General features: G+C 43.1%; 1 protein-coding gene and 1 pseudogene across 1 annotated transcript in view; one reads left to right on the top strand and one right to left on the bottom strand.

Annotated features, from left to right (window-relative positions):
- Positions 1–10954, top strand: part of UBAC2 (UBA domain containing 2) — a 75149-nt gene extending 64195 nt beyond the window's left edge. Inside the window, exons 8-9 of the mRNA XM_028728263.2 lie at positions 8506–8628; positions 10436–10954. Of these exons, the coding sequence (XP_028584096.2) occupies positions 8506–8628; positions 10436–10543 (231 nt within the window). The 3' untranslated portion in view covers positions 10544–10954. The remainder of the gene's footprint in view (positions 1–8505; positions 8629–10435) is intronic.
- Positions 10955–20738: 9784 nt separating this feature from the next.
- On the bottom strand, positions 20739–21394 carry LOC114596531 (fatty acid-binding protein, adipocyte pseudogene; annotated as a pseudogene).
- Between the last annotated feature and the right edge of the window lie 2222 nt (positions 21395–23616).

Genomic DNA, 23616 nt, shown 5'->3' with positions numbered 1-23616 from the left:
TAGTCCCTCTGAAATGAATCCACCCTATGATGTAGCAAGGGGCATTGTTGGAGGAGAATAGCTAGGGGCCCCACCAAGCATTCTCCAAGTGGCCCTTGACCCTGCAGGAAGTGGTGGAGAGGGCCCCCTAAGTGGACTTTCTCAGTTCTTTAATGATTCCCCCCCCCTTTCCCTCATTCAAAGAGGTAGAAGGATTAAGACTAGTTGAAACATATAAGAAACATATGATAAAAAGTTAATAGGTCTGAATACCTTATGCAAATATAAGTACACCCAAAAACATGACCAGCAACATATGTTCAACTTGATTGCGTATGGCCTACAGATGCCACAGTTGTAATATAAAATAGACCTCTCCGTTTTTCATTTCCATTTTATTGTGCACAATTCACATTGATGGTGCTTAATTTTTCTTTCCCCACTGCATGATATTAGGCCGATATGGACTGAGAACCCTCTCCTGTTATCTGTCATCTCTTGATATAAGTGGCATGACATTCAAAGAGGGGGCGTGAGCAAGACCCACAGCTTCTTGACTAGCCCAAACTTGGAGGGAAATTTGTGCCTTCAGTGGGTCAGTCTATATCCTGGAGAAGCTGCCAGAATTGATAGGTTTGCATAAACTTTTTTGAGGGCAGTGTCTTCTGCAACACTTGTTATCAAGGTGGTGAAACCGCCTACACACTTCCCCTTACAAATACATTTCCCGAGGCCCCTTCTTCTTTAATTTGCTCAATTTCCCAACCTTCTCCTTCCCACTGACTTTCTTGACCAACAGTGTTCTTTCCAGTAGGAACCAAGATCTAAATGAAGGCAGGGATATGAAAAGTAAGATTGCCATAGCAACTGCACACAACCCCTTTAACATGAAGGAATATTTGTGAAACTCTAGCAGGGTGTTTAAATTGGTTCATTTATTTTCTCCCTCTATCAACATTGTCTGTATGTTATTGGTTAACAATCAGTCTGCATTTCTATTGTGAGATATATAAGCTTTAAGTTAGGTTGGAAAAGCTGGTTCAAGAGTGTTTGTCTGTTTTTTAGACAAAGGTCGTATGATCAATCTGTTCCCAAGCTTTGTGTTTGGTTCGAAATAAAAACAGTGATCAGACACTTTCCATCTTGGCTTTACCAGGTTGCTTTGTAAATATATAAATCCATGGCATGACAGCATTTGGTATCATCCAGTCTCAAAAGTATATCATAGAGTTTGAAAAAGCACAGAAAATGGGAACCAGAATGATAAAGAGATTGTTTTGGGGACTTCTTTGTTTAGAAAACTGAAAAGAGGGCATAACAAGTGGTGATGAAGAGACAAAGTAGATGTTTGGAATTAAAAATTCAGGAGCTTTTCCTCTGATTTCCTGGGCTTATATTTCTGCAGTTTGCCCAAGAAGAGCTACTATTATATCTGTAGGTTTCATCCAATTCTGCCTAACAGAAGAATGTTATAGCCATTTTGTTATTTCCTCATAATAGTGAATGGGGAAATGTGAAGTGTTGGATTTTTCAAACTGGGATTCAGACCCACTCAGTCCAAATCAAATTGGGCTGTTTTCTGAAGCACTGAATCAGTGCCTGAAGTGAATATTGTTGTCTGAGTATATCCCTATTTTTTTTCTTTGTTCGCTAAGGGATCCATGCTCCTATTTAATGCTAAAGCATATATTTGCCCTCATTTGTTAAATTTTCAAATAGAGGAGCAAATCCAGCTGCACAATGTCTCTTCCCCATTCCAGGCCTATGATGTGGGGACTGGCCATTACGCTACTCATGGTGAATTTGGGAAAGTGTGAGTAGCACACTTAAGAATAAAATCTGGCTGCCTTCATGATCTAGGAAGGCTCTACAAAAGGTTAGTGATATGCAGACAGCTGTTCAAAGCTCCTGGTTGGAAGTCTGTTATTAGAGTTTTTCCCTATTTTAATCTGAAGAAGAGATTTGAGGAGTTTTTTCCACAGACTTGAGACTTAAGGTTCATGAATATCTGTTGCCTTCTTCAGAGAGCCGTCACCCTTTCCTTAGGAACCGATGTGTAATGGTCTGGTGCACATGACACATTAAACCATATTGAAAATAATACATGCTGCTCAGTCATGCCCACTTTGCTCCCTCCTGCCTTTCCCCAGCCAGGAGGAAACAAACTGCAGCACGGGCTTAGCATTACGTGTGAACAAGCTCTTGTGTTTTGTTTCCCTCCAAACATAGCATGAGCAGAAACCAAGGGTGTTTCTTCACCTAGGACTTGTTTGAGGGAAATAAATTGTGAGCACTTGTTCACATGCCCATTACAGTGGTGCCTCGCAAGACGAAATTAATTCGTTCCGCAAGTTTTTTCTTCTTGCGAGTTTTTCTTCTTGCGAAGCACGGTTTCCCATAGGAATGCATTGAAAATCAATTAATGCGTTCCTATGGAAACCGCCTTCAGACCAGGTCCGGGGACAGTCTGTCCCCCGACCGCTTCTGAAGGCTGGGGGGGGGGACAAGGGCTTTTCTTCCCACCCCCAGCATTTTTAAAAACCCCGGGACAGCGGAGGACTTCTCCGCTGTCCGGGGCGATCTTAAAATGCTGGCGGGCGGCATTTTAAAATCGCCCCCTGCCGGCCTTCCTGGACCTCTTTCTGCCCCCCGCCGGCCTTCAGAAGAGGTCCAGGACCTCTTCTGAAGGCCGGCGGGGGGCAAAAGTCTTTGCTCCCCCCTGCCTGCCTTCAAAAGCCGTCCGCGATAGCGGGAAGCGCTTCCCTGCTATCCCGGACTGCTTTTAAAATGCTGGCGGTGGGGAGCAAAGCCTTTCGGCCCCCGCCGGCCTTCCTGGACCTCTTCTGAAGGCCGGAGGGGGGGAAAGGCTTTGCTCCCCACCGCCAGCATTTAAAAGAGGTCCCCGGAGATTTCCCTATGGGCTTTCTTCTTGCGAAGCAAGCCCATAGGGAAATTCGTCTTGCGAAGCAACTCGCAAACGGAAAACCCTTTCGTCTTGCGGGTTTTCCGTCTTGCGAGGCATTCGTCTTGCGGGGCACCACTGTACATGTGAATAAGTGTAGTTGCAGGAGCATCAAACCATTGTTTATTTTAACTACGAGTTATCATGATGTGCGAACTGGCTCAACATCTTTTTGTGTCAACCTACTGTCGGTTGGAGAGACGCAGATGGAGCTGTGATCTAAACCACAGAGCCTAGGGCTTGCCGATCAGAAGGTTGGCGGTTCGTATCCCCCCAACGGGGTGAGCTCCTGTTGCTCGGTCCCTGCTCCTGCCAACCTAGCAGTTCGAAAGCACGTCAAAATGCAAGTAGATAAATAGGTACCGCTCCAGCGGGAAGGTAAATGGCGTTTCCGTGTGCTGCTCTGGTTCACCAGAAGCGGCTTCGTCATGCTGGCCACATGACCCGGAAGCTGTACGCCGGCTCCCTTGGCCAATAAAGCGAGATGAGCTGGGTCATGTGGCCAGTAAAGTGAGATGAGCACCGCAACCCCAGAGTCGTCCGCGACTGGACCTAATGGTCAGGGGTCCCTTTACCTTTACTGTCGGTTGGAGCAGTCATTCGACCAATTTTTGTTTCATTATTAACTTATGTGTAGAAAAATAACAAGAACGAGTTAATGGCCACAAGTTTGTTCTTTTTTCTTTAGCACCGTTATCCCGTTTTTGTTCTTCTTTCCCATCGATATCATGCCCCTTTCTAGAGTCATTGCTAAGCCATCGTAGGGCAAGGGAGATGTGGGAAGTGTTTTTTCTTAACAGTAGTACCCCAGGCTGACAACTCTGTCACCTGAGGTGCCTTAGCTGAACATGCCAGCGATAAAATCAGTTTCTCAAATATTCCTCCTACTCTTGTTTCCTTTATATTAACCGATCGTATGATGGTAAATGAAGGTCACAGTTTGGAGGATGTTTCACAGGCACAGGAAGGGGAGCATTTGATATCTAAATAATAAGAACAAATGGTTTGGATTTGTATAGTATCCTGTTTAAACGGCATCTTGCACTGAGATGCGTCTTGCACAAACATGGTCCATCTTTAAGCAGCAGGTCAGCAAATGCACCTTGTTGCCCAGGCTTTTGTGGGGTTGAGGTTTTAGTTGACTCTACCCGATGTACTGTATTGATGCACTGCTGTCTTTCCGGTGATTTTAGGTTCTGTAGTTCTTATACTTCTTTTAATCTTTTACGTAATCCGCCCTATGTTCTTTGGGTAAAGGGCGTTCACTTGACATACATTATCTCAGGAAATCTTACACCAACCCTCTAAGAGGCTAAGAGATAGAGGCTTTCCAAAGAGTTCAAGGCAGAGGCAAGTTGAGAACTTCTGGGTTCAAATTGTTCCTTATTTGTTTTTAGACTCAAATAACTGTTTCTGTGCACTGCTCTGGTTCACCAGAAATGGCTTAGTCATGCTGGCCACATGACCCAGAAGCTGTACGCCGGCTCCCTTAGCCATTAAAGCAAGATGAGCACCGCAACCCCAGAGTCAGCCGCGACTGGACCTAATGGTCAGGGGTCCCTTTACCTTTAACCTGCAAAAATGATAATATGACACGACCTGCCTTCTCTTCTTTTGCAATTTAAGATTGTCTGTTCATAGATGTAAGACTATCATAGCTGGGGCACACACATTTTGGAATTATTTGTCTGAAGAAACTTAACTGGCCATTTTCTCCTTCTCCCCCCCCCCCCCTCATTTTTAAGATATTTGTAAAGCAAATTTTATTCTAGGGGGCTTTTTGCCTCTCAGAAGGTTAGACAGTTGAAGTGAAGTTAATATATGTTAGTCTTTTATTATATTTTTAATTTTATTACTTATTATTTATTAAATGTATATTCCACCCTTCATCAAGATTAATGATTAATTCATTTGATTCCTACCCTGCTTTCTTGGAAAACACAAGCCCACAATGCAGAAATACATAAAATTAACCAATGCAGTTAAAAACCTGGTGAGCTAATAGAGTTCCTGAAATCAGTAATGCACAGGATGAGGGGACAGTAATCTCCTTGGAAAGAAAGGCAACTGCTGTTCTTAACAGTTCTCTCTAAAAAAACTATTTTAAAAAATCACCTGCTTACCAACTCATAAAAATCTTCATAGAGCTATAAAGAAAAAGGTGACAGAGGTAAGATCAGAATTAGTATATTTACAGCAATGACCTATGCATCTTTCCTCAGAAGTAAGACCCCTTGTGTTCAGTGGGTCTTTTCCTCAGAGCAGCGTGTAGGATTGCAGCCTTTATGTAGTCTCTTTTTCTCACTGCTAAAGAAGAGGGATATTCGTCTTTCGTTAATTCCGCACAGCTGCAGAGAGCGATAGGAACTGATTTTGCTCATCTTTACTAATGACTTGTAATTTTACTCATCTCTGAAAGCTGCTGGAATTTTTGAAATGAGGCAGGCTATTAAAGCTCCAACTCAACCAGCTGTTCTTCACAGTAGAGAAAATAGAAAGGCACTAATTGAACTTAAGAGAACAGAGGTTTCTGTGCTGCTCACTTCCAAGTTATTTTCGGGCTATCTGAATGGGGTGGAGAGAGACAGACAGACACAAGAACACACACGGGGGGGGGGGGGGTTCAAGTCTTACTTACTTTGGGAGGAGGGAGCGTTCATTAAATTGTAATGTACGTAACACCCTCCAGTAACCTGGTGCTAATATACCACACTGTTAGCATGACTACTCCTAATTATTTTAGTGCAACTTCAGTAATATTTATCTCATATCCTCTCAAAGCTCCATGCATTAGGTCATTATTATTTCTGTTTCAAAGATGGAGAGCACTAAATGACAATGGCTGTGTTTGCACATCCTAGTAAACCATAGTTAACCGTTTACCATGTTCAGCCAATCACAGCTGAACTAGTGATTAGGGTGTATTTCACTTTAAGCACACTATTATTGGTGAGCCAAGAACAAACTTTGGGTTGTCGTTGTGGTTTGTTCCGAGTGAAACAAACTACAGTGGTACCTCGGGTTACATACGCTTCAGGTTACATACGCTTCAGGTTACATACGCTTCAGGTTACAGACACTTCAGGTTACAGACTCCACTAACCCAGAAATAGTACATCCGGTTAAGAACTTTGCTTCAGGATGAGAACAGAAATCGTGTTCCAGCGGCGCGGCAGCAGCAAGAGGCCCCATTAGCTAAAGTGGTGCTTCAGGTTAAGAACAGTTTCAGGTTCAGAACAGACCTCCGGAACGAATTAAGTACTTAACCCGAGGTACCACTGTACGAGCACTAGCTCGGACAGAACACCCAGCTGGGAATTGTGGGTCCCCCCCCCCCCTGTGTTAGTAAAAAGGAACAGAACAGCCCAGATAGGTGCATTAATGGTAAGCAATTGACTCTGTGATGTGCAAAGTGGGCACTCTGAAACTTTACTTTGTCATATCTGCCAACCTAAGGCCCTGGTGATGCTGACATGATGGCAACCATGTTTTGTCCCCCTGTGGCATGTGCCATAGTTAGGATTATGTGAGCCTACAAATAAGGCGAAGGGAGTCTTAAGATTAGGCCATCCATTTTTTAAAAGGCTGAAAAGGAACATTAAGTTACTTTTTAATTCAGATAAGCCATTAGACAGCAGAGGGAAGAAAAATCACCACCCAAAGGAAAACAAAAACAATCAAAGTAGACAAAAATAGATTCCTTTTAAGAAGGAACCTTGCTGAGAAACACGACTGATAGGCTCAGCAGGAAGGAAACCACATTCCTATAGAAACAGGAAAGGAAGGAATCTTGTCACAAATCTGAGAGGAAGGGAGAATAAACCCAGTCTGCCTCTGAGATATACATACGCACACCATGGGGAATAATTAAAACGTAAGTTCTTCAAAATAATCAAATATTTTTCAAGGACCTTCTAACTAATGTAGACCAGAACTTGCCACTAGTGGAAGTCAGGTGCCAGTTCAGTGATGCAGATGCTAAAAATAACAGGAAGAGTTAAGGTAAGAAAATGGTTGAATATGCCTGCTTGCTTGCAAATCTGGAAAAAAAATTGGACATAGCAACTTTGAATGAGGTCAGATTTGCTAAAGAAGGGAAAGGAATTGCTGGTTCCACCTAGGTAGAAGTTGCTTCAGATTTATTTCTAGTAATTAGGCTCTTAAAAGAACCACAGTGCCCTTATTTCCACATAATGCCCAATGAAATCGTGGTGTAGCATGAACAAGCAAATGCGTAGGCTCTCAGAGAGGAGGTTGTGACCATTTTGCTCCTCCTTGGTCATTTTGCTGCTGCAAAATCAAAGCCATGATTTTGCCTTAGCTTGCCATCTGAACCTGAGCTTGCTTGCTTATTTATGAATGAATGAATGAATGAACGAATGAATTTCTAATCCACGCATTCATAAAAATATAGCAAGACAGAATACAATATACACCAATAAAAATCAACAAAGATACCTGTCAGGTGCTAGTGGTGGTTGTTCGTGAGTAACCAGGCAGGACTCCAACATGTCTTTTGCAGGTTTTATTGATGCAAAATATATACACAGTGCAAAAACATAAAGTTCATGTCCGTCTTAGTCGCTTGCAGATTCCTGGAGTGGCCCCTTCCGGTTTCTCCCCCAACATAAGAACTTAGACACCCCAAATCTCCACCTTCACTCCTTACGTTTCATCCCTCTGCGTAAGCTGGGCAACGGAAACGGCATGTCTGCCTCCTGGCCAGCCGGGCTAGGTGAGGCGCTTGGGCTCTCAGTAGCATCTTCGAGCTCTACCGCCAGACGAGGCGCTGCTCCTCAGGGGCGCCGGAGGCTCTCTGTAGCCCCCTGGCTTCCTCCCCTGTTCCGATGGCAGTCCCCTGACAATATCCATAAACACATGTAAAACATCAAAAAACCTGATTTTTTTAAATTAAAAAAATCATATTGTAAGTGCCTGTGAAAATAAAATAAAAGTTTTCAAAAGATCCAGCCAACCTCTCTCTAGGGAGTGTTCCATAAGCTGGGTACCACAATAGAAGATACCCTGCCTCGCAGTCATGCTTCTGAATTTAGTGCGTGGTAGGCAAACTAAGGCCCGGGGGCCGGATCCAGCCCAGTTGCCTTCTAAATCCCGCCCGCAGACAGTCCCGGAATCAGCATGTTTTTACATGAGTAGATGCATCTCTGGGTTATTTGTGGGGCCTCCTGGTGTTTTTACATGAGTAGAATGTGTGCTTTTATTTAAAAGGCATCTCTGGGTGATTTGTGGGGCATAGGAATTCGTTCTCCTCCCCCCCCCCCATATAGTCCAACCCACCCACCAGGTCTGAGGGACAGTGTACTGGACCCCTGCTGAAAAAGTTTGCTGACCCCTGATCTAGTAGGATGCATAGTGGGGCCTCCAACAAAGATGACATGGTATAGACAGGTTGATATGGAAAGAGGCCGTCCTTTAATATCCTGGTCTCAAACCATGTAATGCTTCATTTTGTGTGGCAGAGATTGATTGCCTCTTCAGTCCTAACGGTCGTTTTGCCAGTTTTGTGTTTAAACAATAGCAATTTTGGGGATATTTGTTTACAGGGTGGAATGATCAACTGGAATCGTCTCTTTCCTCCTTTACGCCATCGACGGAATACAAACTATCAGGATAATCACCAGACAGAACATGAGGTGCTACCTCCGGCTGAAGTTTCTGAAGAACAGGTAAATATGTGTGATTTTGCTGGTGATGGGGAGAGCCAACATGGTTATGTGGCATATTACACAATTCTGCTTAATTAAGGTCACTTCCGTAGCGTTCCATGCTCCCTTCCTAGCACCGTAGAGCACCCAATCAGAGAATAGAAAGTTGATCATGGGAATTTTGCATTGTCTGTTCCCACTGTGGTTCCCGTCAGCCACATGGAGCAGGTTTTGCATATCAGGTGTAGGACACAGAAGTGCACACACACACAGCTGAACAACAAAAGGTACAATGGCCTTTCTTTCCTTTCTTACAAGCATTAGACTTGAAAGTGTACAGGCCAAAGATTGGAATTGCATGAGACAATTCCAGGAGGAGTGAGAGCCAAGTAGCACTTGGACCCAGCGGAGACCATGGATGGTGGGGTGGGGTGGGCGGGCTCACTGCTTGGTGGGTGACCATTGGTGGAAAGAAAAGCAGGCCAGGAACCAAATGGCAGTTGATGAGCTGGTGTGGGGGTTCCCTGACTCACCTGTCTCTCTGATTCATTTCTATAACTGCGTAAGAAAAAATGAAAATCAGGACTGTGACAAATACTGATCATTCTCTGTTCTTTAAAAGTACTCATGCCATCAGTCTGGAAATGTTGATTCATTTAGAAATTGGTTTTCTGATTTAAACATGTCCATTCCACCATGCAAAGCAGCAGGCACATCTAGATCTTAACAGCAACAGCACTCCCTGAATAACTGCAATTAAATGCACACAGTGCATCAAAAGCCAATGGCCCTTCTTCCTTTTGTTATGAGCATTGGAGCTGGAACAGTGCGCGTTAGAATGACAACTTTGTTTACAGCGGGTTTAGTTAAGGGCCTCATTAAATGTTCCTTGGAAATACAGGTAGCACACCCATGACACATTTTTTGAAAGAGAAAAGGCATTCGGCGAGTCCTTATATAGTACCGTCCAACATGGTTTTACATTTGCTTCCAACTGAGTACTTGGATAATGACAGCTTTATTGTGATAAGGAAGTAGATTCCAAGCTGTGGATAACCTTATTTTAAACAGTGTTTCCTCCAATTTCAAGATTTTCGTACAGTGCATCTCTGAAACCAAATTCACATGTTCCCTTTTTGAGGCAATACACTTCTCTGATAGGACTATAGCAGGGGTAGGCAACCTAAGGCCCAATCGCGTTCTCAATCCGGCCTGCGGACGGTCCAGGAATCAGCATGTTTTTATATAAGTAAAATGTGTCCTTTTATTTAAAATGTATCTCTGGGTTATTTGTGGGGCATAGGAATTCATTCATTTTTATTTTTTCCACCAAAATATAGTCCGGCCCACCACATGGTCTGAGGGACGGTGGAGCGGCCCCCTGCTGAAAAAGTTTGCTGACCCCTGAGCTGTAGCTTCAGTTTAAACCAGGGTGGGCGGGGGCATCCACTCCATGTGAAAGTCTCACTCTCTCAGAACGTAGCACTTAAGAGAAAAGACCTGAAAACTAAGGCTGGGTTCTCACACTTTTCTGGTGGTGTGGTAACCACCTCAGTGCCTCCCTTCCCTTGTTACTAACAGTGAAAAGCCCCAGATCACATTAGATAAGACCCCTCCTTTTCCCAGCATCAGCCTCCAGAAACTAGTTTAACACAGGCATGGACATTGGACAAGGAGCTACAGAGTGGTTTCTTCCCACGAGGCAGCCAAAGTCCTATCTTATACTATTTATCCATTCTTAACCATTTTTTAAAGCATGCAATTATCTTGGCTGCTTAGCTGAAATTCCAGATAAAGACCTCTTTTTGTCTCTCTCCTCTTCTTCAAGGTCGCACGGCTCATGGAAATGGGATTTTCCCGACTGGATGCTCTGGAAGCTTTGAGGGCTTCAAATAATGACCTTAACATAGCCACCAACTTTCTGCTCCAGCACTGAGTAGTGCCTGCACGAAGGATTTGACTTTCCACGTTTGGTGTGCTGCCCAGAAGAAGACTTCAGCCATTTACTGGATAGACTTCTGAATGTCTAAATCCAGAAGAATAAGCTGACTCTTCACATGTGACATATCAGAGCAGAAATGATGGATGGCACTGGACACACCTGACTCTTGAATGGTGATTTGTACTGGCCAGATTGCACTTGAAGAGTACTTTCAATCGTACAAATAGCTTGTATTCAATATTTATTTTGACAAATTCTGTGGTTTCCCCCCCCCAAAAAAACACCCAACAACAACACAAAATCAGCATAAAATATTTTACCATTCCTAATAACTAGGAACAGGAGGAAACCAAAAAGCGTGTACTATGGCTCTTTTTGCAAAAAAATACAGGTTTTCCAATCTTGCATCACTTTCCTTTTTCTGATCTTTAACGTTTTTGAACATTTCTTTCATCTCCTTCATCACAGCTCTAAGGAATGTGAAGAATTACTTAGCCATGTGATTTCATTAAAGGGAGAGAGGACTGTGATGTTCTTGTTCAGAGGAGTCTGTTAACATTTCTGAAAAATGTTAATCTCCACTCTACCTTTCTCAACCTTTAAGTCATCCATGTAGCTAAACAGGGATACTAAAAAAATTAAGAGCAATATTGGCAAGTCACAGTAGATTGGCCATATACATCTAATAAAAAATGGTTATAATTCACTCAAAATATGGGAATGGAGAAATAAAAATGGACTAGTTTGGTAACATTGCACTCACCACATTTTCCCCCCCATAATATCTCAGGTTTCTAAGAAAACATGAATCAGGCATAGAACACTTGATAGAAATAATGTATCATTGGTATTCTGCTGGTGGGTTTTAACTGAAAATAGGTTGCACAGCAGACACAACTATTGTTGCCTCTTGTCACTTTTTAAAAGGGAAAGAAGAAGGGAGGGCAAGTACTGGGTTAAAGATGAGTCCCTGTCTGAAAGGTTGAAGGCTACGCATGTTGGTATGTGCTTTGCTCTATATCTTAACCAAGAAAGAAGTACCAGGGCTAAAGCCCACCTGTAGCATATGCAGTTTAGGTGGAATCTTTATGCATTTTAGGTGGAATCTTTGCATCCTAATGCCAGACAGATGTGAGCTACTTGTGGTTACTCAGGAACTCTGTCCATGCTGCAAGGCATTGTTTTGTTTTCTGTGACTGAGTATTGGGATTCAGAGTATGTTCTGTATGAGTCGCAGCGAATCTTGGCTCAAATCAGTCCACACCTAGGCTACATATATGCACACTGTCTATGGGCTGGATCCAGATCAGATCGCCTTTATTGACCCAAGGGCTACATTCACCCTTAGCCAACCCTTGGCAGAAGTAGCCGTGACCACCCCGCGTTCCTGTGTGTCTGCGTGCTCACATATAATTAGGTACACATCGCCCATCTCCTCGGCTGACCTGCACAAATCAACTGCAGAGAGTCTTTGCTCTCTCCATGCTCGACAAACGATTGATCTGATTGCGAGGAAAGGGGCAAATTGAATCTAGGTGCTGGACTGGTTATAAATCTTTCTGCCCACTCAAGTGCTATGTCAACTTTTTTTCTTTTCTTTTCGAGTCTTGGGGGAGGGGGTGGGCAAAAAAATTGCTTGGGTGGCCTAATACATTCACTGTGCCTGGGATTGATCACTCATGGCTTCGATCTACAAGTGCTTTTTAAGTTGTTGACTTTAAGGTTCCATGCCACCTTGAAGACTAGATTATGCCATAATAAATTTATTTGAATGCCATGGTGACTAATGCTGCTTCCCTTCTCAAATCTTCTTGAAATCATAATTTTAAAAATGCCTATAATAGCCACATCATATCAGGGTTGGATGCAGAACTTTGAGCCATAATTTATTAATATTTCTGGGTAGCCTTTTAACCAATTAAAGCCTTCTGTATCCCAGTCACAGTCACAGTTAAGCAAAAATATGAATATTACAATTGTTAGCATAGAATGAAAACTGTGAAAACAGCAGCAAAGAATGCCCGTGCCCCCTTCCTTTCAAATAAGCCTGCATGGTGTTTCTCTTGTTTTTCAAATACTGCGGTTTGTCGACTGTACATCGTTATCTTGGTGATCTTTCAGGTTTCAATGACTGCTGCTTGCAGTCTCCTGTGTAGTTATGGCATATCTAATTTCAGGATCACACTTTTTAGGGTGTGTGTTTTGCTGAAAAAGATTTATAGCAAAAGTAACATTTGTAAAAGCAAGTGAGAAAAAAAAATCAACTGTTCAGAAAACACCCTCAACAATCTTACTTGTAATTTATCATACCGCAATTGGTTTTAACGGACCACTATAGGGATTTCTTGATTAAAATGTTTTTATTATTTTATTTGAAGATTTTTTCAGTTACCAAAGAACAATAAGCAATAAGAACAAAAAGCAATGTTTCCTTTCTTTAACCCTTTGTTTCCAGTTTAACCCACATTTGCTTACATTCTCTTTCTGAATGAGCAGAAATCAATCAAATCTGATCTATAATATCACTCACTCTTGCTGTGGGAGTGAGGAAAAGATTGTACACATTTTCTAGAGCTGGTTTTCTTTCTGGGAAGAAGAAAAATAGAGACTGCAATAAAACAAAGAAATGTTTCATATTTTTCATTTAACTTACTACACATTCAAATTCCATAACTGTGAAATGCTTATGCTTAATGAAAAACAACAAGGGAAAAGAGTTTAAAAGCATGGTGATCACATACATCTACAATCATATGTAGTTGAAGTAACTGTACACTGTTCACAGGAGGTTTTGTTTTGCCAAATCAGGAATAGTGAATTGTACCTTTGTAGATTAGCCATCTTCTGAGCCAGCCACAGATTTCTATGTAAGAATTTCATACTGAACAGCAGGTACTTACTTGTTTCCACTTATCAGGAATACCATATTAATGTATTGCTAGGCTGGACCAGAAGTCCATTGAAAGGGGAAAATTACAGCCCTCCCAAATCATGCTCTCGGCAAATAGGACTACTCACCTGAGCAAGTGACAGAGCCATTTGGGAAGTCCCAGTTACCTGGAGTGAGGCTGAAGGACAATGCTAGTCAAATAGGGATAATGCAGACTGTGAGGCCACTGATGTCTGCTTGCTTTTGGCCTGGAATCAGGATACAATTGGGCAAGTTTGAATCCTATGAACCACCTGGGAAACTCTGGTGTTAAAAGGTGGTAGATGAATGCAGTAAATGAATGAAAATATTGGGCCACAGGACATTACAAGTAGGATTTCATGTGTTTTTCAACTTGTCATTAATGGGTCCAGTAAACATTTAGCAATATTCTTTCTTTGAGTTTCAAACTGGGTCTGATGAAGAAGTTTTAATTTGCCTTTTTTCCACAAGGCAGAAATCCCTAGGGTTACCTTTTCCATTGCTAATTTATGGGGCCAAGAGCAAAAGTGGGAATTGCCAAAGCGGCAGAAGAGGCATCTAGACCCGCAATGGCACACGTCCAAATTGCAAAGCTACTGCTGCTGTCTGAATTATGCTCAGCTTCTGGATAGAACTCTCCCCACCCCCCCCTCATCTGAGCTGCTAAGCATTTTCAGAGATACTTTGTGTTTGGTTTACTTAGACGCATATGCCCAAATCCCCCCTTCATACATACGTTATCTAATATGTAAACATTATTTCCAGTACAAACCAAGGAAGAAAATGGGTAAGTTGGCTTACTAACTAGGCATGTCTCATGGAGCAACCTATTTATTTTCCCAGGCCACATCTCCATAGGGATTAGTAGTGAAGCACAGAACATTGAGCATGTATGAGAAGATCTAATGCCTTAAGTCGTATTACTGATGGGTGCCAATCAGCTGCTGGCTGCCATAAGCTTATAACCCATTATCTATATATTGGAGCAATCTGGCTGTAAATGGAAAAAGAATCCCATCTTCTCACCAGTTAAGTTTCTTTAATTTTTAAATTCAAATTAAATAAACTACCAGTGATGAGAAAACAAGATTACACAAGGAGACAATATATACTGCAGTACCAACAGGAGATTCCACAAAATGAAGGGTACATTTTAGAGACTCGCAGTTGAAAACGTGAACAGACGCCATGGAAGAATATTGTTTGAGTTAACTATGGGTGATTGTCAAAGTTCTCCTTGTGGTGATTCGTCTGTGAGCTTATTCTTACATGCACTTGGCTACGTTGGTCTGTCATCAGCATACAACATTTCATAAAGGAACTCGCATTGCAATAATAGCATAGAATCCTGTTTTATTTTTCAGAATGTAACGCTCACTCCAAGAATGCCACTAAGAGGTATGTGACAGTGAAAGAAATACAGTGGTACCTCAGGTTACGTACGCTTCAGGTTACAGACTCCGCTAATCCAGAAATAGTGCTTCAGGTTAAGAACTTTGCTTCAGGATGAGAACAGAAATTGTGCTCTGGCGGCGCAGCGGCAGCGGGAGGCCCCATTGGCTAAAGTGGTGCTTCAGGTTAAGAACAGTTTCAGGTTAAGAACGGACCTCCGGAACGAATTAAGTACTTAACCCGAGGTACCACTGTAAGAAGTAGGAAGGCAGGCTGGTTCTAAGGCGATACAGAATATATGACTGAAGGATGAGGAGGTGTGGGAAATACTGTGTTTGAGAACTAGATCTGACTGAAAGTAAATGGTATTGGAGTTTTTTTCTTACTTAAATAGTCATTTATTGCTTTTTTTAAAAAATACAAGAATGACAGGGTAACAGGAAAGAGTAGGGTAGTTTAAAAGCTGTGAGTTTTCCCCAATGTTACAGTGTACTAACAAAGTAAGACTTTCCCCCCAAAAAAGTAGAGAAAAAATCTGGCATGAGATCCTACCAACCCAAAGTGTAATAAGACTGAAGCATTTGCTAATACAAACTTCCTGTGTATGTGTGCGCACGTATGTATGTATACAGTCAGTGGCGTAGTGTGGGTTGTCAGCACCCGGGGCAAGGCAAGTAATTTGCGCCCCCTAACCCGTGGATTTGCGCCCCCTAACCTGTGGATTTGCCCTAACCCCAGATGTTGCGCCCGTTGTGGCCGGCCCCCCCTGCACCCCCCACGCTACGCCACTGTATACAGTATATATTCCTTTGCCAACCCCCTTCCCCCAACCCCTCCTTCCTTGACACTTGACAAACCTGTCTTTACACTTCAAACCATCCCCCCCTGCCGCCCTTGTTATTTCCTCCCAGCTCGTCCAAACCTCCCCTCCCACAGCTTGGTCTAATAATTATTGTTTTTATTTATTAAATTAATATACCACCCAGGACGCGGGTGGCGCTGTGGGTTAAACCACAGAGCCTAGGACTTGCTGATCAGAAGGTCGGCAGTTCGAATCCCCACGACGGGGTGAGCTCCCGTTGCTCGGTCCCTGCTCCTGCCAACCTAGCAGTTCGAAAGCACGTCAAAGTGCAAGTAGATAAATAGGTACCACTCCGGCGGGAAGGTAAACGGCATTTCTGTGCGCTGCTCTGGTTCGCCAGAAGCGGCTTAGTCATGCTGGCCACAGGACCTGGAAGCTGTACGCCGGCTCCCTCGGCCAGTAAAGCGAGATGAGCGCCGCAACCCCAGAGTTGGTCACGACTGGACCTAATGGTCAGGGGTCCCTTTACCTTTACTACCACCCTTCATCCAAGCAGCACAGGCATAGAAATACAAAAATACGTATCATCATAAAACCATCACGCACGCACACAGTTTAAAAGGCCATAGATTGTTTAAGACCTGGGAAAAGAGGGGTGGTGCCTAAAGATACGTGACAAAGGGGCTAGGCAAGCCGCCCTAGGGAGAGCATTCCACAAGCAAGGAGCCACCACAGAAAAGGCCCTGTTCTCGTGTTGCCACCCTCCAGACCTCTCATGGAGGAGGCACATGAAAAATGGGCTCAGATGATGAATGCAGGGTCCAGGGTGGTTCATATGGGGAGGGGCGGTTCTTGAGGTATTGCCGTCCACTTAAGGCTTCATAGGTCAAGGTTTTGAGTTTGTTTAAACTTCAAACCTCAATTTCTTATTACTACTGCTTGGTTCTCTTTAATAGCGTTATGTTTAAAACTTTTTTGAGTTTCTGCCCTGTTTTTTGAGTTTGTTTGAAACTTTAAAACCTCAGTTTCTTATCACTGCTGCTGGATTCTCTTAAAAAGGGCTATGTTTAAAACTTGTCATTGAGGTTTTCATACCTTTTTTGTAAACTCCAGGAAGCATTTCCAGCCCTGCTCTTGAGCTTGTTTGATATCACTTAAAATCTTATAATTCCTTTATTTCCTTCTGAGGAAACTGATTAGTTCAGTGAAACGAGTTTTGTAGCCGGCATCTCGTAAAGTCTTTGTTTAATTTTAGTTTATTTTTTATTTTTGTTATTCTATAGTCGATTACTTCTCAGGGATTTTCAGGGATTTTCATGGTGAGCAACCTGGCTGCTGAATTCTGCACCAGCTGCAGTTTCCAAACTGTCATCAGAGGTAGCCCCACGTCTAACACATTGCAGTAATCTAATCTAGAGGTTAACAGAGCATAGATGACAGAAATTAGGCTATTCCTGTCCAGAGAGGGGCAAAGCTGGACAACCACACAAAACTGATGGAACACCACCGAGGCCACCTGAGTCTCCAGCAACAGCAATGAACCCCCCCCCCCCAAGCTGTGTACCTGCTTCTTCAGAGGGTGTGTAACCCCATCAAGAGCAGGCCATTTCCTATCTGTTCAGTCTAGGGAACCGGCCACCAACAGTGTCTCAGTCTCATCTCGGTTGAGCTTCAGTTTGATTGCTCTCATCCAGTCCTTTACTGAGGCAAGACAATTGTCCAGCACCTCCACTGCCACACCTGTAGATGTAAAGGAAAAGTAGGGCTGTGTGTCTTTAGCATATTGCTGACAACGTACTCCCAAATCTTTGGATGACCCCACTTGGAGGTTTCATGTAGGTGTCAAACAGCATGAGGGATAAAATCAGACCCTCAGGAACCCCATATTGAAGGCTGTACAGGGCACAAGAGCACCCCCCAAGCATTGCCTCTAAAAACGACCGTCCCAAGTAGGACCGAAACCACCACAAAGCAATGCCACCCATCCCTTACTCGGACAGTCGCTCCAGAAGGATACCATGGTATCAAAGGCCACTGAGAGGTCAAGGAGAATTAACAAGGACACATTTCCCCGTCTCTCTCCTAAACAGTTTCTGTGCCGAAACCCCAACTGAAACAGACCTTTCCGAGCACAATTCAAAGTGTTGGTGCTGACCTTTAAAGCCCTAAACGGCCTCGGTCCTGTATACCTGAAGGAGCGTCTCCACCCCCATCGTTCAGCCAGGACGCTGAGATCCAGCACCGAGGGCCTTCTGGTGGTTCCCTCATTGCGAGAAGTAAGGTTACAGGGAACCAGCCAAAGGGCCTTCTTGGTAGTGGCGCCTGCCCTGTGGAACACCCTCCCTTCCGATGTGAAGGAAATGAGCAGCTATCTTCTCTTTAAAAGACATCTGAAGGCAGCCCTGTTTAGGGAAGTTTTTAATATTTAATGCTGTATTGTTTTTAACACTTGATTGGAAGCCGCCCAGAGAGGCTGGGGAAACTCAGTCAGATGGGCAGGGTATAAATAAATTATTATTATTATTATTATTATTATTATTATTATTATTATTATTATTTAGAAAATCAGTTTCCTACAAGAGAGCCTAGATCTCATCCACAACTACCCACTCAAGAATCTTGTCCAAGAAAGGGAGATAGTTACTTAGATTTCCCAAATCCAGGGAGGGTTTTACAACTGCCTCCTTTAAGCAGGCACTGACCACTCCTCCTCGCAAGGAGGCATTAATCACCTCCCTGGCCCAGCCAACTGTTCCCTCCCTGCTAATTTCTATCAGCCAACGGGGGCAAGGGTCCAGAGCACAAGTAGTCACCCTGACCAATCCAAGAACCTTCATCATCGAGCCTTACCAACTGAAACTCATCCAACACAACAGGACTAGGAAATTCTGTGGGCAGCCCTTGAGATTCAGCTGTTGTAACAGCAGAGTCAATATGATGCAAGTGTTTTTATACACCATTCAGCATATAACAAGTCCTTAAATATCCGAAAGCATAATAAAGGGCAAACCATACACTAATTTAAAATATTCACTGTGTTGCCTACGATTCAGTACAAAGCCAGAGACCAAGACATCAAATTTCCTTCAATGCCACTAGAGGTCAGCATTTCACAAATTCCTACAGCATCACAAGAGAAGCTTGCTACCTTTTCATTTACAACTACGGATAACTTAAGGACCTGTGGAGAGAATGGCATTTGATTCTCTACATGCATTAAAGTAGTTGTAACTTCATAGATCCTAGGTGTTGTTTTCTTTCAATGCATGCCAACAATTTTTTACAGAGGCCCCCAAAGAGTGGCTGGGAGTGGAATAGTCAAACGTGAGTACCTACTGAAAAGTCGAGATTGATAGATTGATTTGCATTTTTTATCCCAAAGAGTTCAGGGTAGTGTATTGTTTCATATACACACACAGCATTTTTCTTCTTCACAACTCCGGCGTATGAGATCAGGCACCTTTGAGCTAGTGACTGCCCTAAGGTTACCCAGGGAGCTCCACAGTCTGGGCATAAACAGAAGAAATCACATGAAGCTCATTGCAGGCTTGTACACAAACTACGCCTTGGTTACAGAAAGCCCTTATATCAGCACAAGCCCAGTGTGGTGTGACTCAGCCCTGCCTTAGAAGAAATAAAGAGAGGAACTAAATATAGCTTCTAATCCTTAGCTTCTTTTCCCCTTGGTTGGTGGAGTATGGCTCCAGTCTTTCAGTAAGCAGTCTTCTGAATTTAATGGCTAAATCATAGAACTGTAGAGTTGGAAGGGACCGCGAAGATCATCTAGTCATCACAGGAATCCTGCCCATAGCTGTCCCTAGCCTAGGTGGGCTCGAACCAACAGCCTTCTAGTTATTAACAGCTAGATGCACTGACTCACTGTGCCATATGTCTCCAGACACAATTGCAGGGATAATTTGTATAAGAAAAAGAGGTGCTGGGGCTTTAATTGTGATAGGAATTTTGAGGTCTTAGATATATATGGTAATGTTCATAATTTACCAACCAAGCACATACATACATCAGCACAGGAAGACCGAACTGGAACCATTTTGATTCCTAAACTGACCAAATTTTTCCCTGCAAGGAGGGGGGGGTCAAGGACCCTTCCCCTTGTCTCAGGAATTGAGTAATCAGCATTTTAATGGGTGACAGACTATCAGGAAAGACAATCAGATAACCTGGCAAACAGGAAAAAATAACATTCAAATTTCTGTTTAGATCGCCTTTTTCTGTGATGTAGGTACGATGTATCTGAGGGGTGGTCTTAGGTTACACCCCTTCTGTGATGTATGTATGATGTTTCTGGGGGTGGTCTTGATCTACAGGGTGGCAATTTTCAAAAGTCTTTATAAGGCCTTGTGCGCCATTTTTCTGGGTTCCTCTTCTCTCCTGCGGGTGAGGGGAGCACCCTGTTGCAACAGATCAATAAAGATCAAGCTTACTAGCTGCTTTGCTTCTCAGTATTCTCTGGTTGGCCTCTGTTATTCTCTCCTACCAATAGGGAACCTATGTAAGGGGTCTATATGGGCTCTTGGATACCCCATAAGGGGAAAGGGCAACTTTTGTTTGCAACATAGTCTGCCTAGGAAACCTTGCCCTCCACTCCCAGATATTCAGAGGCTGCTGGTGTGAACGGTGCTGTGTATTTTACAGATACTGTATTGTGGCGAAGTGGTCGAGGAATTCACTATACAGAATTTGGCTTGCAGGCAGAGGACAAGCCCAAGGAAGGAGGAGAGAGCCTCACTGAAATCAACCTATTCCAGGGCCCCCTCTCCTACGTTACCTTGGCACAGGGCTGCATGTTAAAGCTCTGCGTCCAAGCGGGTTTTTTGTTTTCTTCCCCTAATGCTTTCCGTGGGAAACCCCACATTTTACCACTGAACTGGAGTAAATAGCAATGGACTGCAAGTTACCCTGGGAGACTGAGGCACTGCATCATATGGCAAGCAGGAGACCAATGTGAAAGTGGAACTGCTCCCGGGCTTGTTTTGATTTTCCTTCTGCATTGCATCCTCCACTTTGTATTAAATGGTGAGCCTGTGGGCAGGGGGCAGCAGGGACTGTCTTGTCTTTTTTTCTTTTTTTTTATTAAGCACTTTATTGAATAGTCACCATACTTTTAGGTTGAATACTGTATACAGGTTCTTTGGAACGGTTCTATCAATAACATATCAGTTCTTTGGAGAAAGCAACTGCCTTGTGGGGCTCTGTATCCTGAACCCGCTAACTCTCCTGCTTCTGTGTTCCACTAACCACACAGGGGTCTATCTTCATGCTTTCTCATACACTCTGGTGCAGATAACGCTGTTCATTTCACACTCCACAACCAGCTTTCCATCTTCTATTTTTCTTTTTATTGTGGTCTCTTTGCCATCCCATTTCTGCAACTGACTGAGCGACCCATTGTCTGATGTTACAATACTCTTTACTTTCCTGTCATCTGCTGTGGTCTCATCAAACTGTTCTCCCAGTTTGAAGGAAATCAAATCTCGGTGTTCTTTAAACTGCTCTCTGTTTTGATGGTTATAACATCTCTGTTGCAACTGATGATCACGTTGGGCTTGGCAACAGCAGCCACCTTCCTGGTGGCAAAGCCCACACCAAGTTCTTTCATGTAGTCATCAAATTTTTCAGTAGAAACAAGCTTCCGAGTTCCCAAAAATTGTTCACACATGGTGTAGGATTAACTAAGCCTCCTGAGGAACTTCTTACAAGTTTAACTAAGCACCACAAAGAGCACAGCACCTGACTGTCTTGTCTTTTAATGTCTGTGCAGCACTTAGAAACTGTTAGCTGCTTCCTAAGTGTTAAAAAGCCACATGTCTACCGAGACAGTATCTAGTGCAGCTCACAGAAAGCAACAGAGGCTGCTTTCCCCAGCGAGGAAAAGTTTCATCCTATTGATTATTGCCTATTAACATTTTTGTTAAAACATTAGCCTCTGTAGATGCACTAAAAAAAAAAAAAAGCATCTCTTATCTCTTTCCCTCTCTCTCTCTTCCCAAGACATTCACACACAGACATTACTTTGCTCTCTCTCTCTTAAAACATTCTCCCCCAAAGACCCAGCATTCCCTGGTCTCATGCGCTCTCATAGCATCGTTTTCCTCAAAGGCTATAGAGAGCAATTCTTAAACGGGCTAAATGTCCTCGTCTCTTGTGCTGCTATTCACAAAGCTGGCGTCATTCATCCTCTCTGTTGTGCTGTCTCACTGCTGCGGCTGACCATGCTCACGAGAAACTGCTCTGTGGGAATAGCCCTCCTCCTGCCACACTGCTTTTGTGGAAAACCCCTTTGAGGTACACAGGCTTGTGTACTTTCCCTTGCTGATGAGGCTGGAGGCTGAGACTGCGGTGCAACCGATAAGAGAATATGAACTAGGAAAACCCAAAAGTCATCTAATGCATGAATTTACTGTTGTGACCTTTAGGCAAAAAGTTTATCTACAGTAACAGTGCTCTTTTTCTAGAAAAAGAGGTGCTGGAACTCACCATGAATGCCTCCCTTATTCTCTAATAATGACAATGGCGTCCACCAGAGATGGCCGGAACTGAGTTCCAGCTGAAAAAAAGCACTGTATTATTATTATTATTGCTTGTTTGCTCACCATCCCAACCCTGGGTGGAAATTCGTGTGGGTGGGTGCTAACTGTTCCCTGTATTGTTTTCCTCATATGCATTGTTATCCTGTCATTCCCTCAGCTGCTATTAACTCAAAATGGTAAACATACAGAAACACAGTATGTATGGCATTTTAAAAAGGCACCTCTGCTATTTCTGCAAAATAGGCACATTATTTTACTAGGGGCTAGTACCAGAAAAGGGGGGATTGTCTCTAGCAAAGAGATGGAGTATATGTGATCTGTTGGGCATAAATTCAATACAAAGTCAATACCTGTGGTGCATAGACTAAGGTCGGTTGCTCAATAGTATGAGTCTATACATGTTCGCTTGGAAGAAAGTCCCTACAAACTGAGCAAAACGTACTCCCAGGCAACTCTGTAAAGGATTGTATTATAAACTGCACTGAAATAAACAGGATATAAGAGGTTTTAACTGCATGCAGGGCTGTAGCCCATATAGGCACTGAGCCTTTTAAATGGGTATGCATCCCCATGGGCTGTTTGTTTTGTGTTCCAGTCTGAAGTTCTCAGAAGTTCTCAGAACAAATGCACTTTTTATGTGCTGATTTCCTTAAAATAAAGCTCTTAGTGTACATCGCAGACTGATACCATGGGCAAGACATGTCAAGACAGAATTATTGCTTCTCTTACATAGCAGGTTTTAAATGTTTTAAGAGTGCAGCTTTACTTAGGCGATAAACTTTTATAATGAGTCTGGAGCGCACCTTACAAAAAAAAGTAGTGGCTTTATTTTTAATCTCTCTGCCTCTTTATTAGAAATGTGTTTTGGTTTATCAGAGCAGTGCAAGAGGGAGAGCAGGGAACCATTCCACCTTAAGAATCATAAAACGGTCTCATGTGCAGTCAGAGTCTATAAATGTTAAGTATACTTAATTTACAAACTGAAAACATAATGCACATCAGAGCTTTCCTGATCAGTGCTCATGGCAGGAGGCTCCGTCATACTTTCATAAATCCATTTCTTACTTTGTCTCTAATGGCAGGCATTTATGATTTCCCCTGCGTGGTGCTTATCCAGGTTTTCTTAAATAAGGGAGCAGGGGAAATGGCTCTATATTTTAATTTTCTCTCTTCAAAATGGAGAGTGGGTGTGTGCAGAAGTCACACTTTTAAGAGGATCACTTTCTAACAGCAAATAATTTATAAATCTGTATTGGAATGAAATGGGATACCAGTCCAGAACAATTAATTAATTACAAGAGGACAAAATCTCAGGGCAGCTGTTCAGTGAACCACAGAAATGGCCATCAAAATAAGAAGGGCGATTCATTCTTTCTCCCATCACAGTAATTTACAATGAAGGTAGATGACT

Source organism: Podarcis muralis, chromosome 4, assembly GCF_964188315.1.
Source record: "Podarcis muralis chromosome 4, rPodMur119.hap1.1, whole genome shotgun sequence".
Classification (NCBI taxonomy): Eukaryota; Metazoa; Chordata; class Lepidosauria; order Squamata; family Lacertidae; genus Podarcis; species Podarcis muralis.
The sequence above is the reverse complement of the archived record's forward strand: the minus strand, read 5'-3'. Positions and strand labels throughout refer to the sequence as shown.